Source organism: Ruditapes philippinarum, unplaced genomic scaffold (assembly GCF_026571515.1).
Source record: "Ruditapes philippinarum isolate M1 unplaced genomic scaffold, ASM2657151v2 ctg1770_1_1_1_1, whole genome shotgun sequence".
Taxonomy (NCBI): domain Eukaryota; kingdom Metazoa; phylum Mollusca; class Bivalvia; order Venerida; family Veneridae; genus Ruditapes; species Ruditapes philippinarum.
The window spans coordinates 118,255-133,440 of NW_026860780.1; the positions used below are offsets into that span (position 1 = coordinate 118,255).

The following is a 15,186-nucleotide window of genomic DNA, read 5'->3' on the forward strand; positions in this document are numbered from 1 at the left end:
ATATACGGAAAAAAAATGTGATTTTAAAAATTACTTGATACAATTTCTTGATTTTTTTCTCTCTTTTTAATAAAAAAATTAATTATAAATGACTGATTTTAAAGAAAACAACATGTTTATCTCGACTTTTAAAAAATATAAATAAAAATAGATAAAAAAAAATAATTAAAAGAATAAAGGTATTGTTATAGTCATGTCGGTGTTGACGTTTCCGGTCAGGCAAACTTTAACTGTGATCATTACTTTTAATCTCCTTATGTTTTGTCTTCATACTTGGCCACATCAAACCTTGGGGCAAGATCTTTAAGTGACAGACTAAATTTGACTTCTTCATAATAACCTTGACTGCAAGGTCAAATGTCAAATTTGCTTTATTTTTTCTGATTTTTGCTATTAGATGAACTTGTTATTTTTAATGGATTGGTCTTCAAACTTGAACATACTAATTTTTTAGATAGACTTGAGTTAACACAGAACAGACTTGATCTTCACTTTCAATAAATAACATTGACACCTGAAGGTCAAATTATAGAATTTTTTTTTTTCTGTTGTGTGTGGAGGGGGGGGGGGGGGCCGTAAATGGCTATATATTTGTTAATGATAAATGGTCACTTCAATTAATAAACACTTCTTTAGGAATTGACTTTTCATGTATAAATTAAATTGACCTTGGCCTTTTTATGACATTGACCTGAAGGTAAAATAATTGAATTTCCACTGGTATTTTGCTACAGATTGGCTGTATCATAGTAACTTGATTTATGGATTATCTTTATACAATTGAAAACAACACTTTTGGACAAGACACACTATCCGAAAAAATGTAATTAAAATGAAAATAAAAGGTGGAACTGCACTTTGAACTTGTAACTTAAATAACGGTTGACTGTGAATAGTAAAGTTTTTAAATTGTCAAAATTTTGTATTTTGTACTGGATTTCATTTATACACAACTTGTTTTAATAGTATATTATATTTAATAATTAAGAGTTGCCTTGACTTAGGTTGAAACATGACTGTTAATGTCAAAGTAATGAAAATTCTCTTTGTTTCATTTTTGGTTTTTTTAACTGGCTATAATTTGGTTATTTATAAACTTGATAAACCTTTATTTCCAGACATTTTAGGTCAGGACCTTTTTGTGTATATTTATTAAAAATTTACTTAACTCATGAAATGACCTTGACCTTAAAGAATTTATTGAATTTAACAGATTATCAAATAATTGGGGGTGTAAATTGTATTAATCAATGGATTATTTATACTTTGGGACAAAACAACTTTTTGGACAAGTACCTTCTAAAGATTGAACTTACTTTAACTTTTAAATGACTTGACATCATGGTCAAAGTTATTAATTTTGGTGGTGGCTCTTGTTAAATTCAAATTTCTAACATTAAAAAATTTTTTCATTTATTTAACGATTTTTTGGGATAGTGGTGGTATTCCAAATTTAAGTGGGGTATTTTGGGAGGTTGATTAATTTTATTATTAATAATTTCAAATACTAGCAGTATCCATAATATAGACTTTTGTATGACAACTTCAACAGACTTACATTTAGCTATGAAATTTCAGAGTCATTGCTCAAATGCTGTAATAGACAATGCACTCAATTGTGAAATATTGAGAATATAAGTATAATTTCAATTTTAAATGCTTAAAATTTAAACAGCAAATCTGTTTACACGTTCCTTATTTCTTTTCCCTTCTTCATTAACTTTTACAACATATCTTTCTAACATATAAAGTAAGTAAATTTTAGAAACCAATATTTAGTTTGTTTGTTTGATTGGGTTTTACGTCACAGGTTATATGGCGATGTCCAACTTTACTGTAAGATATTGACCTCAGGTGCCCTTCCGTGCATTATTTCAGGCACGAACGGGCATCCTGAGTATAACCACCCACGCACGCCGCTGCGTAAGCTAGCTGGATAGCTTCCTCACATGAAAGATCCAAAGTCCCTGTCGGGATTTGAACCCACAGCGGTGAGGAACAAAAATTTTGAAAGCCACGACCACTCGCCACGGACGCCCCACCCTGAATATTAAGATTTTAGCTTTTCTTTTTCATATGTTATACACAAAAATGTCTATCAATATTTTTACTGAATGAGTGGATAGAAAATACTATATTTTACGATGTTGCAAAATTTATAAGTTCGAAAATGCAATAAAAATCAAAATTTTAAATATGTTAAAATGATTAAGAACTGTATTAAAATAGTAAAGGATTGAATTGACATTAATTTCCATGAAAAGCTAATTATTGAGGTTAACTATTTAAAATATGATAGAATATATTATATCTATGGAAGAAAGACCTGTTTGCTGTTCAGATCGGAATATCTGTCTCTCTGAAACCGCCCATGAGCTACCCAGCAACTCTGTTGACTTTGTTAGGTAACCTTAGGACGGATATTTCAGTCCGAACTGCTGCATGTTACAGATATTATCATTCTGAAATGCACTTGCTGTGCTTACTTTTATATAACAATTGTTGGTCATTGTCGAAATTATGAAAAATATACTATTATTTTAAAAATAGATTTCGCTCTTTGAGCACAATGATTACTTATAGCAGACATGCATAAAGGGATGCAATTTTTTGTGGATTAAATTAAATTAATATCCATAGAGTTAAATCTTAAAGGCCCATTATGCCTCAGAAATGATTTCATTTTTATTTCTCAGAAAGCTTTTTCATGTTTGTTATCTTTTATAGTATCCAAATAATTACTCATTGGCTAATTACCAAAACTATCTTTTTCATCTGTTTCTTTTTGGCAATAAGTACAGTTATAGTATTCTGTATAGAAGTCAAAATACTACTTTGTTTACATTTTGCTACTTTTATGACAAATTATTTTACATTTAGTGCTACTTTCGTAAGATAACAAGTACCAAACATTCTCTAAAACCATTATTCCAACATTATAAAATTTATGTTTGCCCTTTCTAAAGAAGTAAAAAGATATTTGTTTCTGAGGCCTTTAATTAATGAGTAATGAAGGAAACTATTGGTTACTGTATTTACCAGTTCGACTTTATTGAAAAGTTTCTAGTGATGCTTTGTTTTTTTGTTAATCTATTTTCCTAAAGTTTGCTTTATGTGAAATTATTTTACATCTACGTTTCTAAAATTTCTTCAGATCAGTTTTGTTCAACATGCAGGCTATAATTTATCTATTACTCCCCTGCCGCTTAGGGAAAGGGTTTGTTTGCAGGAATCTGTTTGCATAATATTCATGTCCGCTCTTCTACGTTCAAGCTGCTAATAAGTATTAAAAAGGGGGCCATTATGGTCCTGTACTTGAGAAATATTACTGGAAAAGGTCACAATTCTGCGATTCAAAAGTCAGTAATAAGGCCACATTAGGTTGTCATTTTTTAAGAGGTCAAACATTTGTATTATGACCACTAAGCAATAATACATGCCAAATATCAAAGCCTTGGGCATTGTAATTTTACATAAAAAACTCAAAATATGTTTTACATGTACTATGTAAGTCTGCTAAAACTTAATGACCTTTATTAAGAGTGGACTTTTGACTCCAAGTGCATGCCTGATGTTTCTTTGAAAAGGACTCTACAAAAATAATATAAACCATCGCTGTGGGGTCAAAATTAGCTCTAACCTGGGGTCACTTAGTTTATATTGACTTGGATATAGGAAAATACATTTAAGTCTTAGTTATGAAATTATGAAACTACAATGCTACAGGCTTTGATAGATATTCATCATTGGGCATTCTACAAATATTCTTTTTTAAATCAGCTTGTGTAAAAAATGACAAACCCAATGTAACCTCATTACTGACTTTAAATCAACACTTAAAATTTAAAATTTGGACCTTTTCTGCAGAATATATCAGGTGAGGGAGCCAGGACCATCAGGCCTTCTTGTTTTCCTATTTTTACATGGAAAATACTTATTTCATACAAGTGACAATATAACTGCATTTTGAAACATATTTGATAAAATGATGCAATGAAATTTCAAACATTAATTTCTTTAAATTTTGTTTATCTTCAAATATTGCAAATTCCCAACAGTATTAAATACATTTGCTATGTACCCCATCAACTCAGTGTCATACTTAAATGACAATTAAAGTAGAACACGTCATGGAAAGAAAAACAAATTCTCCATGTTTTATTTACTGATAAAATATGCCAGAAAGAATTCATATGTATAAAATATTTTGAGGGAAAAGAAAGAAAGTGCAAAAATTGACTGTTAAAACATTAAGTCACAGGTTTTAAATTGAAAAAAAAAACACATGTATTTTCCTCATATTTCACAACTAGGGCATTGTCTATTGAGCAATGACTCTGAAATATGTAATAAGGAGTAGATTCAAGTCTTTTAGACAGTCAATATAAAGTAATCTGAAGTATTTTTAAATTTTAATAAAATTACCATTTTACCCAACCCACTTAAAAACACATTTTCTTAAAAATTATACTAAAATGATAACTTTCATTGGCACATTTTGTTTGTAAAAAAAGTTGTTTCCTGTAAATCAGTCATAAGGAAACAAATCATTATTGAATTGCAAGAAAAAAATAGAAAATGTAAAGCACATATTTAAAAAAACAGCAATTTTTAGAAATATTTAGCCTTAATTATCGGTTTTTATCATAAAAATTCTACTAACATTATTAATAGATACTAAAACTAAATTTAATAAATATATTTAATATCAAAATGTTTAAAAAACAACTTTTTTTAAAAGGTAATGCTTGCAAATTTAAGTAATAAATAATAAATGATTATTTTCATATTTTTGGCGGCCATCTTGGACGCCATCTTGGATTTCTTAGTCCGCCAGCACTTATGGCAAAAATGAAATCCTATTTCGAAATATAGGGACCCAACCGAACATTTTGGTATATGAAACCCCCTGTTTATGATCGGGGACCAGTTACTCCCCTAAATAAGCGAGTTATTGGAGTCTATTTGCAGCACTAATAAGCATAAATTGCGTAAAACTAATACACTGTATTTATCACATTGTAGATATTGATATAACTACATGTATATATATTGACGACAATAAACCAAGTGGAACATATTATTCTATCTAATGCACTCTTATAGAATAAACATAAAGTATAAAAATAGTCAGTGCGTGTAACCAATACACGTGTATAACTGATCGATTTTCCCGTACTGTTCTTCATTTTACAAATATCTATGAAAATAACCTTATAAAGCCTATTCATGACATACGTAGACATGATTTATTATAAAATTCAATAGCTATCATTTGTAATTCAACATCATTTGCGATTTTTTTCTATAGATTATTGCTTTTGTTAAATGACAAACTATTTGGCAGTTTTCAAACAAAACGTTTTTGAACAGACAAGTTTGTTCATGAAGTAAAAAATCATTTTGATTAATCCCCCCCCCGCTTATTAGTACAGTCAAAAGTTTGACATTACTTGAAAACCAGTTAAAGCTTTCAATTTCTATATTATCTCTCAAATGAAACAGTTAAATTTGAGACTAGACTACCAAATCAAAATAACTTTACAAGCGAGTCTGTGAACATTACATGAAACATTGCATCAATCATGACCAGAGCCAAATGTCTTTAGTCAACCCAGATTGCTTAATAAAAATGCTTAAAATGGATTCGGTTTATTTTTTGTTGATTTTTATATACGTGTACATCAATATAATGAATGCAATGTGCAGTGTGGCAGTATTAAATAGGTACCATGTTTTTCAATCTGTATAATAGCTTAGTCATCTCTGGCCAATCTAGTCTATTGTTTGTATAATGTTTAACAGGACACATACTGGACGGTCGTAAAAAGTGCTACACAAACCATTGATTGTAAGTTAACTGAATATTAAAGAAAACTATGAAGGGTTTTTGTCACAAAAACATATGTCTCCCAAAGCTATGTATGGTCACTCATGTGAAGTTTCATTGAAATCCCACCATTAGCTTGACCTTTGAAAGACGGACAAGATTTTCTAGTTATAACTCTGGCGGCCATTTTGTGCAGCAAAGCGGGCCATGCACAACTACGGGTAAGATTAGATAATCATAAATCTTTATTTATAGTCGGTTATAAAAAAACATAAACATTAGTTATATAGCTTTTTTCTTACATAACTGACTATCCTTTAACAATGCAAACAACCTGTATAAAAGACAAGGGGGCCATTGGCCCCAATGCGCTCACCCGAGTACTAAATGCAATTCATATACAAAAAAAGTTACCAGGTCTTATATTCAATTTTGACCCTAGGGCTTTAATTTGAACAATCTTGGTAGAGTTCCACTACACAATGGTTCATGCCAAATATCTAGCCTCTAGCCTTTGTCAATTCAGAGTAGAAGATTTTTTAAGTTTTTACAAAATACATACAAGGAAAGCCTATGACCCCCGGGGCGGGGCCAATTTTGACCCAAGGGCTATAATTTGAACAATCTTGGTAGAGGACCTATAGATGATATTATATACCAAATACATTGTATCTAAGCTCTAAGCCTTAAACCTTCAAACAAGAAGACTTTTTAAGTTTTTACTATATACATATAAGGAGAACCTATGATCCCCTGGGGCGGGTCCAATTTTGACCCCAGGACTATAATTTGAACAGTTTTGGTACAGGACCTATAGGATATCATATACCAAATATCTAAGCTCTAAGCCTTGTACCTTCAAACAAGAAGATTTTTTAAGTTTTTACTATATACATATAAGGAAAACCTATGATCCCCTGGTGCGTGGTTAATTTTGTCCACAGGGCTATAATTTGAATAACTTTGGTAGAGGACCTATAGGTGATATTACATACCAAATATCTAAGCTCTAATTAAGCCTTGTACCTTCAGACAAGAAGATTTTCTAAGTGTTTTCTATATACAAATAAGGAAAACCTATGAACCCCTCGGATGGGGCCAATTTTGACCCCAGGGATATAATTTGAAAAACTTAAGTAGAGGACCTATAGGTGATAACGTATACAAAATATCAAAGCTCTTTTGCGATTTTTTTCTATAGATTTTTAAAGTTTGTATTTTTTAAACTCCTTTTCTGCCCCGTGACCTACTTATGCAACAGACCGGAACCATTTCAACAACTTTGGCAGGGGACCACCCATGGATCATTCCTGCAAGGTTTGGTTATTGTTTGGTTATTGTGCAGTCATTGGTTTCTGAGGAGTTGTTGTTTAAAGAAATTGTTGATGACGTGCAACGACGGACGGTGGGGGATCACAATAGCTCACCATAAGCACGTTGTGCTCAGGTGAGCTAAAAACATATAAAAGGATAAAGAAGATCAATGTTCATTAATTTATGAGTGAATATGTAAAACAAACTAGAAGGGTTTTTATCACAAAAACATGTCTCCCAAAACAATGTATGGTCACTCATGTGAAGTTTCATTGAAACCCCACCAGTAGCTTGACCTGTGAAAGCCCGACAAGATTTTTCTATTTAGCATTGTTTCCTAAACCAATAGAAGCTGAAATAAAAGAGATTGTTATCCATACATTTACATGTGTCTTTATTTTACCAATTTGGGCATTAAGTTTGTCAATGCAGCACAGATAGTTAAGATTGAATCTGCATGTCGGAACATAGAAAGCGGCATAACATGCTTTAGAATTTGGAATCTCTTAACAGGTTCAATTGCCCGCTCCACGTGTATTCTTGCCTTTGAAAGTCTACGTCCACATTCTATCTCTTTTTGTGAGAACTGCACTTTACCCATAGCAAATGGCGGTATTGCGAGTGATGCACCCCTGACAGCAAGTTCATCTGATATCAGAAAGCCCCTATCGGCCAAAACAAGGTCTCCGTGTTCAAGATTATCATAAAACCCTGACCGTTCAGTTATCTCCTTGTCTGATATTCTACCACCCCAGCACTTTGACAAAAAACTAACAGCACCATAGGGTGTAATGCCAATGAGAAATTTCATGGTATTATGATGTTTATATGAAGACCAAGTTTTAGCACGGGTATCCAGATTTGTTGGTCTTTGAATGAATATTTCACTGCAATCTATTATAACGCGACACTTCTTATAGTTCTTCTTAAAGGATCTTGGCATGTTTTTCAATATTTTACCCTTGCATGGCCACACTAGCAGAAATTTCAGGCACTTTGCAAGTCTAGGTAAACAATGACACAGTATTCTGGACGCATTTGTGGGACTTATATTAAAGCGCATGGCCAGGTCAGTGTTTGTTAAGTTCAGACGCAACTTCATTAGAACAAGCAGCAACATGTCACCGATAGAAAGTTTCCCTATGGGTTTGAAAACAACCGCTGCTAATGAAAGTACCCATGTAAATGCCCCAATAGATGGAAGTCCTGTCATTGATGTCATTTGGCTTTTACTCAAATTCTTATATGTGAACTCTAAATTCTTTATTTTGGCTTTCAGTGACCTATTTTCATCCAAAAGATGTTGATATTCCTTTTGAAGAGCTTTTCCAGTTTCACTATTTATGGATCTTTGTCTGGATCAGTGCCTGAAAAGATAAAATCAAATTAAACATTTTGTGCATTTCTAAATGTCATGAAGTAATTATTTGAATTTCAATTACAAGGACAAATGATGGGGTATTAGATTTAAAAGTACCGGTAAACTAAATATTGATTGTTGTGAAATATCAAATTATAAAGTAAATGCAAGTGTTTAAACATATCATCAGTCATCAAATTTAGCACTAGCCTGGTGGGCCGCGGTGGCCCATGGCCAGTGTAAATTAGTTCGGGCCAGTGTTAATTTTAATAAAAGTTAGCTAAATATGTAGTAGAATTAATTTAAAACTGGAATTCGGGCCAGTACATTCAAAATCTTAAATTCAATGACTGTATCACTATTGATTTACAGACAAGTAAATTTGGTGATTAAAACAATAAATACTCAGTATTCTGGCCTTACCTTTGTCACATGTCTGTGGTATGTCACTACCAAGGTTAAGAAGAGCTTCAGCTATATCCAGTGGATTGATGTTTTCCTTGTTCTTTTCACCAGTGAAAGAAAGTTTTCTTTTCTTCAGTCTAAGGTATCTGTCTGCTCTGGCTGGTGTTTGTTTTGTAGCAGGAGTAAAGGAGAAGATACTGGGACAGTAATCAGGGTGACAATTAAGGATCCTTGGATGGTTGACCTGAAAAATATTTGGACAAATTATATGCAAATTATATATTAACTGTTGCTGTAATGCTTAAATATCTGACAGAGAACGTGTAACATTTGATGTCATATAATTTTCAGCGCGAAATTAGCTAGATATATCATAATCTAACAACCTTACATCTAAATCATAAAATGCTGCCAGATTTCTTGTACTGTGTGTCGATACAAATGGTTATAAAACCCAATAAATATTTGGGAATAAATACGACAGCTGATCAAGACACCTAAAACATAATAAAATCCCAATGTACCTAATGTGAAGTGTAAACTGCATATATATACGATCGTACGCCGAGGGCTCCCATAATTTGTTTGGGTCTTTAAGATCTCTTCGCCGTAGCGCTAGTATCCATTTGGTTCTCTGCTCTTTTTCTTTAGGAAGTCTGAAGAAACTGACCCCAGAATTCTTTTCAAATCTCTGTGTGCATCCTGGTGCACAACAACTGGTTGGCATTATCAAGCGCTTTAACACAATTTGTTTGTAAACAGATACGACCTTTCAACTTTCCGCTCTACTTGTAAATAACAATGGCGTGCTTTTTGCCAACCAGGCGGAAACCAGATCGATTTGCAGGTGCGCGTGACGTCATGCTGCAATGGGTCTATTCTGCACAACAAGGGATGTAACTGATCACTCCTGTAAAGTTTGGTTGAAATCCTACTAGTATTTTGACCTGTGAAGACCGGACAAGATTTTTCTATTTTTAGCTCTGGCGGCCATTTTGTGCAGCAATGCGGTACGTGCCAGTGATGTGCACAACTAGGGATGGTGCTGATCACTTCTGTAAAGTTTGGTTGAAATCCAAACAGTAGTTTGACCTGTGACGGCCCAACAAGCTTAATGCTGACATCCGGCCGAAATGGAATAAGGGGCCATTTCTTATGTTATTTTCTATTGTTTAATAGAGGGCCAATGGCCCCTGACTCTATTGTTACGGAATGAACTCTATTGTTCTCTTTTGTTCTGTTTACAGTTAGATGGCTCCCTATCCTTATTTGGTAGTGCTGACAGACGGACGGACGTACAGCGAAGGCAAAAACAAAATGTCTCCCAAAAATTTTGAGAGACATAATGATCTGTCTTAAGGTAGGATTTTCAACAAAACTATCAACTTTGGTTAAAAATAAAACTGCAAACAGTAAGCATGAGAATGTTTTTACTTTGTAAAGTAAAGGATATATATAACAATTAAAACCATTTAAGATCGGTCTCTAAGGATATTTTACATGCCAGCATTCTGATTAAATCAACACATTTAACTCACACAATTGGCATTTAAATTCATATTTGACAAAAATAGGTCATAAACAAAAGCCACATTGTTAGCTCGCTTTCTGCCATGTATTTAAACAAGATGGTATCTAAGCAAATTCAATCACCAATTTTTCACAAATATTTCATTTAATTTGAGGAACTATTAATATTCAATGTCAAACCATTATCAAATGAATGAAGATCTAATACTATCAACTCAATGACTATCCATAACAGTTGTACAAATCATACAAGGGACACAACTCTGTTAAAGGGACACAACTCTTGTATAATAACAGAAATCTTGATTTCAGTTCACTCTTCATCTAAAAGAATACTTTATTTAAAGAAATTAGTTCCTGCTAGACATTCTGGGAAATATTCTTGTTTCACAGGTCCTTTGTGTGCAGGGTTGTACTTGTAGCCTTTTCCATAACCTGAAATACAGTTTTATGTACTTTTCAATTATCAAATATGCAGGATGATTTACTCTTCCTTAATTGACCTTCCAAGAAATTAAAGCGAACATTTCAAGCAAATTCACAGAATTTCTACATGTATACCTTATTGTATAATACAAAAAACTTTATTGAAGTTTCCTAGTATGATGTACCCTAGAAGATAAGTCAAAATACAAATGTATTTCAAGCTGGAGATATTGTTCTTGTAAGTAATATGAGAAAATACAAATGTACTTCAAGCAAGCTGGAGTTATTGCATTGCTCTTTTACAGTGCACTCCCTGACCTCTGTCATCTATTTATATTTTAAGATTCACTGGAAGCTCTCTTATATTTTCATAGTTCTTTTCTGGACAAGTAAAAAGTGTAATCTTGACTTTGACAGTCAACATTTGATTTTGCGCATGACACATTGTCTTAATACAGTGAACATAATTTTGTGCAAACTTATTTCACATTCTTTTGATGAATGGAATCTTGTGGAATGGACAAAAACCATGCCCTGTAACAGGCTATGTTAACTTAAGCTTTGAACAATAAGTATGACCATGACCTTGAAGGTAGGGGTCTCAGTGTTGCTCATGTATATCATCTTACAATGGTGAACACTTTTGCCAAGTTATTCCAAACTCTCTTTATGAATGAAAATGTTATGACCTGGACACTGAATATACTCTCAATAAGACAATGTTGACCTTGGAGATTGGGGTATGGTTGTTGCACACAAAACATTGTCTTAACAATTATAAAATTAGAACTAGAACTCCGCGAGTCGGATGTGTCGCCTTGTGAGCAATGTAGTTTAGGGGAAATGGCCAGGACAAAAATGAAATATGAAAAATAACAAAGGGCAATAACTAAAAAATAATACGTGCAGAGCAGCAGTTTCTGTACACTGCACTTTTTATCAAATTCTATGATGTTTCAAGTCCATAGCTTTCATACTTGAGGAGAAATGACCAGGACAAAAATAAAGTAAGAAAATCAACAAAGGGCAATTACTCAAAAATAAGAAATGCAGAGTATCAGTTCATATGCACTGCACTTCTTTTTAATGAGATCTATCATCCTATGTAGTTTCAAGTCCATAACTTTTATACTTTCGGAGAAATGGCCTGGACAAAAATTAAGTATGAAAATTAACAAAGGGCCATAACTCAAAAATTAAGAAATGCTGAGTACAGATTCTTGTGCACTGCACTTCTTAATAATGAGATCTATCATCCTATGAAGTTTCAAGTCCATAGCTTTTATACTTAAGGAGAAATGGCCCGGACAAATTTAAAGTATGAAAATAAACAAAGGGCAATAACTCAAAAAATAAGAAATGCAGAGTACCAGTTCTTGTGCACTGCACTTCTTCTTTAAGAGACCTATCATCCTATGAAGTTTCAAGTCCATGGCTTTTATACATTAGGAGAATTGGCCCGGACAAAAATAAAGTATGAAAATTAACAAAGGGAAATAACTTAAAAATTAGGAAGTGCAGAGTACTGGTTCTTGTGCACTGCATTTCTTCTTAATGAGATCTATCATCCTATGAAGTTTCAAGTCCATAGCTTTTTTAGTTGAAGAGAAATGGCCCGGACAAAATTAAAGTATAAAAATTAACAAAGGGCAATAACTCCAAAAATAAGAACTGCAGAGTACCGGTCCTTGTGCACTGCACTTCGGGTTATTGAAAGAAGCATGCATACCAAGTTTGAAGTCAATCAGACTTATAGTGACTGAGTTATGCTCCGGACAAGCTTTAGGGGATGCCGACGCCGACAACGACAACGACGCCGACGCCGCCGACAAAAGTAACCCCTATATGTCACCTTTTCAAGGCGACACAAAAATAGAGAACATCTCACTCACCAAGATTTTTCATAAGTTTTGTAGAAGCATTTCTGAGATGCAAAGGCACTCCAGGGAGAGGACCTTCATGGTTGTGTATACATGCCTTTGCTTTCACATAAGCTGAGACTGCCTCTATTGACTTAGGGGCTCTAGAAAGGTACACCACACATTCGGCAAGAGGTTTCTGCAAAGAAAATGAAACAGTTTAAAACATCACTTAAATAAAAGATTTGCTCACCTATACAGAAAATTCTCAGCTTCAAAGTGTCTGATCATGCATTTTGTCAGAAAAACATAATCTTTTAACATATTGGTAGCTTAAACCATTGCCAGGATACACACACGACATGTTGGGTGCTGCTCAGAAAACCATCTTGTACTTATGAGAGACACGTGACAACTTACAGTACTTTCCGGACAAAATTTTTCACTAATTGCCTTCTGTACTGGGCAATTTGTTACCCAGGGATTGCTAGTTCAATCCTTGAGTGAGGCAAAATTTCTCTGTAACAATCGATCACGGCTATTGATGGTCATTTGTCTTTCGCAACCAATACAGATATCATGTGGGATCAGTAGTTGGTCACTTGCAGAAAAATTGGGCTTTTTCTTTTTTTTGGTTGGGTTTTACATATCACACCAACACAGTAAATGTCATATGGCAACTTTCCAGCTTTACTGGTGGAGGAAGATCTCAGGTGCCCCTGCATTATTTCAGGCACCTGAGAAGATCCACTGACATTCAGTAATCTAGCTGGATAGCTTCCTCACATGAAAGAATCTGACGGACGGACAACTATATGCTCCCCCGAAATTTTTTCGGGGAGCATAAAAAGGAGTATTTTCACTGTAAACCGTTCTTATGTTAGTTGTGATAAAAGAATATTGTATTAGTGTAAATACATTACTTAATTTACTGAACTCGTTGAATAAAATAATATTATGCCCTTCAGAGACTTGCAAAATATTATACAACTTGTTCAATAAACTCAGTATTGAGTTTACACTCACTCAATATCCTCTATTCCTGCTTGATACCTCTCCTGAAGCTTTTTTAATGGAAATTACATGCCGATTTTACAGCAAAATAAATATGATTCAGGGATAATTAATCTGTATTACAAAATCATTACATTTTACCTCACATTCTGGTCGACCAATGAAATGACACGCTTGATATGTAGACACTGCCAACATCAATGCTTGTGGATCAGCTATACCTAAAACACACAACCATACAATAGGTGTTTGTGATACATAAGCCATTGCATACCGGCATAGTGATAAATATGTCTGCCTCTAAATCTAGAGCTCATGGGCGAAGAAATGTGTCAGGTTTCCATCACTGGGTGAAGTTTTTAAACAAATTTCTACAATACTTGTTAAATCATTCTCTGGATAAGAATTAACAGATGGACAGACAGAAAAAGGTGTGATTATATGGCGAACATGTACCGGTATACGAGGGGTTATCCAAAACTTTGTGGACTTTTGAAATATCTCTTGAACGTCAGCGTGTACTGTAATAAAATTTTATCAGCATAACTTGTACAATATTAGCAACACATTTTAAAAAGGAACAATTAAATGCATCAATAAATAATGATTTTATATAGCTTTTAAATAAGCAAATACACGGCACCCTGCGCAAGGTAGAAAAGCGCAGTAAGTCATCGTATATTTTTTGCTAAAAACTAATAATTTACGTAGAGAACCCGCTAAACATCGCATGTTTCTTCTAGAACGTCATTTAAGTAAAATTCTTTAAAATTATGGACATCATTTTTGTTAATTTGTGTTGATATCCCTAGAAACGCCACACGCCTTTATTGTTTACAATGGGAAAGTAAAGGACACGCAGAAATTAGACAAGAGGGCCATGATGGCCCTGAAGTCGCTCACCTGTATATAGGCCCCCGTAGTGGGGCCAGTTTAAACCCCAGGGCTTTTATTTGAACAAACTTGGTAGACACCCATTAGAAGATGTTTCATGCTAAATATCTAAGGTCTAGCTGGTCAAGTTTTTTCTTTACACATATAGTTAAAAACAATGAAACACCTGGGGCAGGGCCAGTTTGGACCCAAGGGCTTTTATTTGAACAATCTTTGTAGACACTTACTAGAAAATGTTTCATGCTTAATATCTGAACTCTAGCTATTCGGATTTTTCGAAGAAGATTTTTAAGTTTTTGCTATACACATATAAGGAAAATCAATGACCCTTTGGGGTGGGCCAATTTTGACCCCAGGGCTTTTATTTGAACAAACTTTGTAGACACTTACTAGAAGATGTTTCATGCTTAATATCTAAACTCTAGCTATTTGGGTTTTTTCCAAAAAGAAGAAGATTTTTAAGTTTTTGCTATACACATATAAGGAAAATCAATGTCCCTGGGGCGGGGCCAATTTTGACCCCAGGGCTTTTATTTGAACAAACTTTGTAGACT

The 15,186-nt window shown here is 33.7% G+C and overlaps 2 protein-coding genes across 2 annotated transcripts; both read right to left on the reverse strand.

The window, feature by feature from the left end:
• Positions 1-7,538: 7,538 nt before the first annotated feature.
• On the reverse strand, positions 7,539-8,366 carry LOC132713362 (uncharacterized). Its single transcript, XM_060695924.1, has one exon. The coding sequence runs from the start codon at positions 8,364-8,366 to the stop codon at positions 7,539-7,541; it is 828 nt and encodes a 275-aa protein (XP_060551907.1).
• A 2,410-nt stretch (positions 8,367-10,776) lies between these two features.
• Positions 10,777-13,959, reverse strand: LOC132713363 (ATPase WRNIP1-like; the record flags this gene model as incomplete). The annotated part of the gene is given in 3 exon segments (XM_060695925.1): positions 10,777-10,874; positions 12,758-12,923; positions 13,880-13,959. Coding segments are annotated over 3 exon segments (344 nt in total), but the record flags the coding sequence as incomplete, so codon positions are not given.
• Between the last annotated feature and the right edge of the window lie 1,227 nt (positions 13,960-15,186).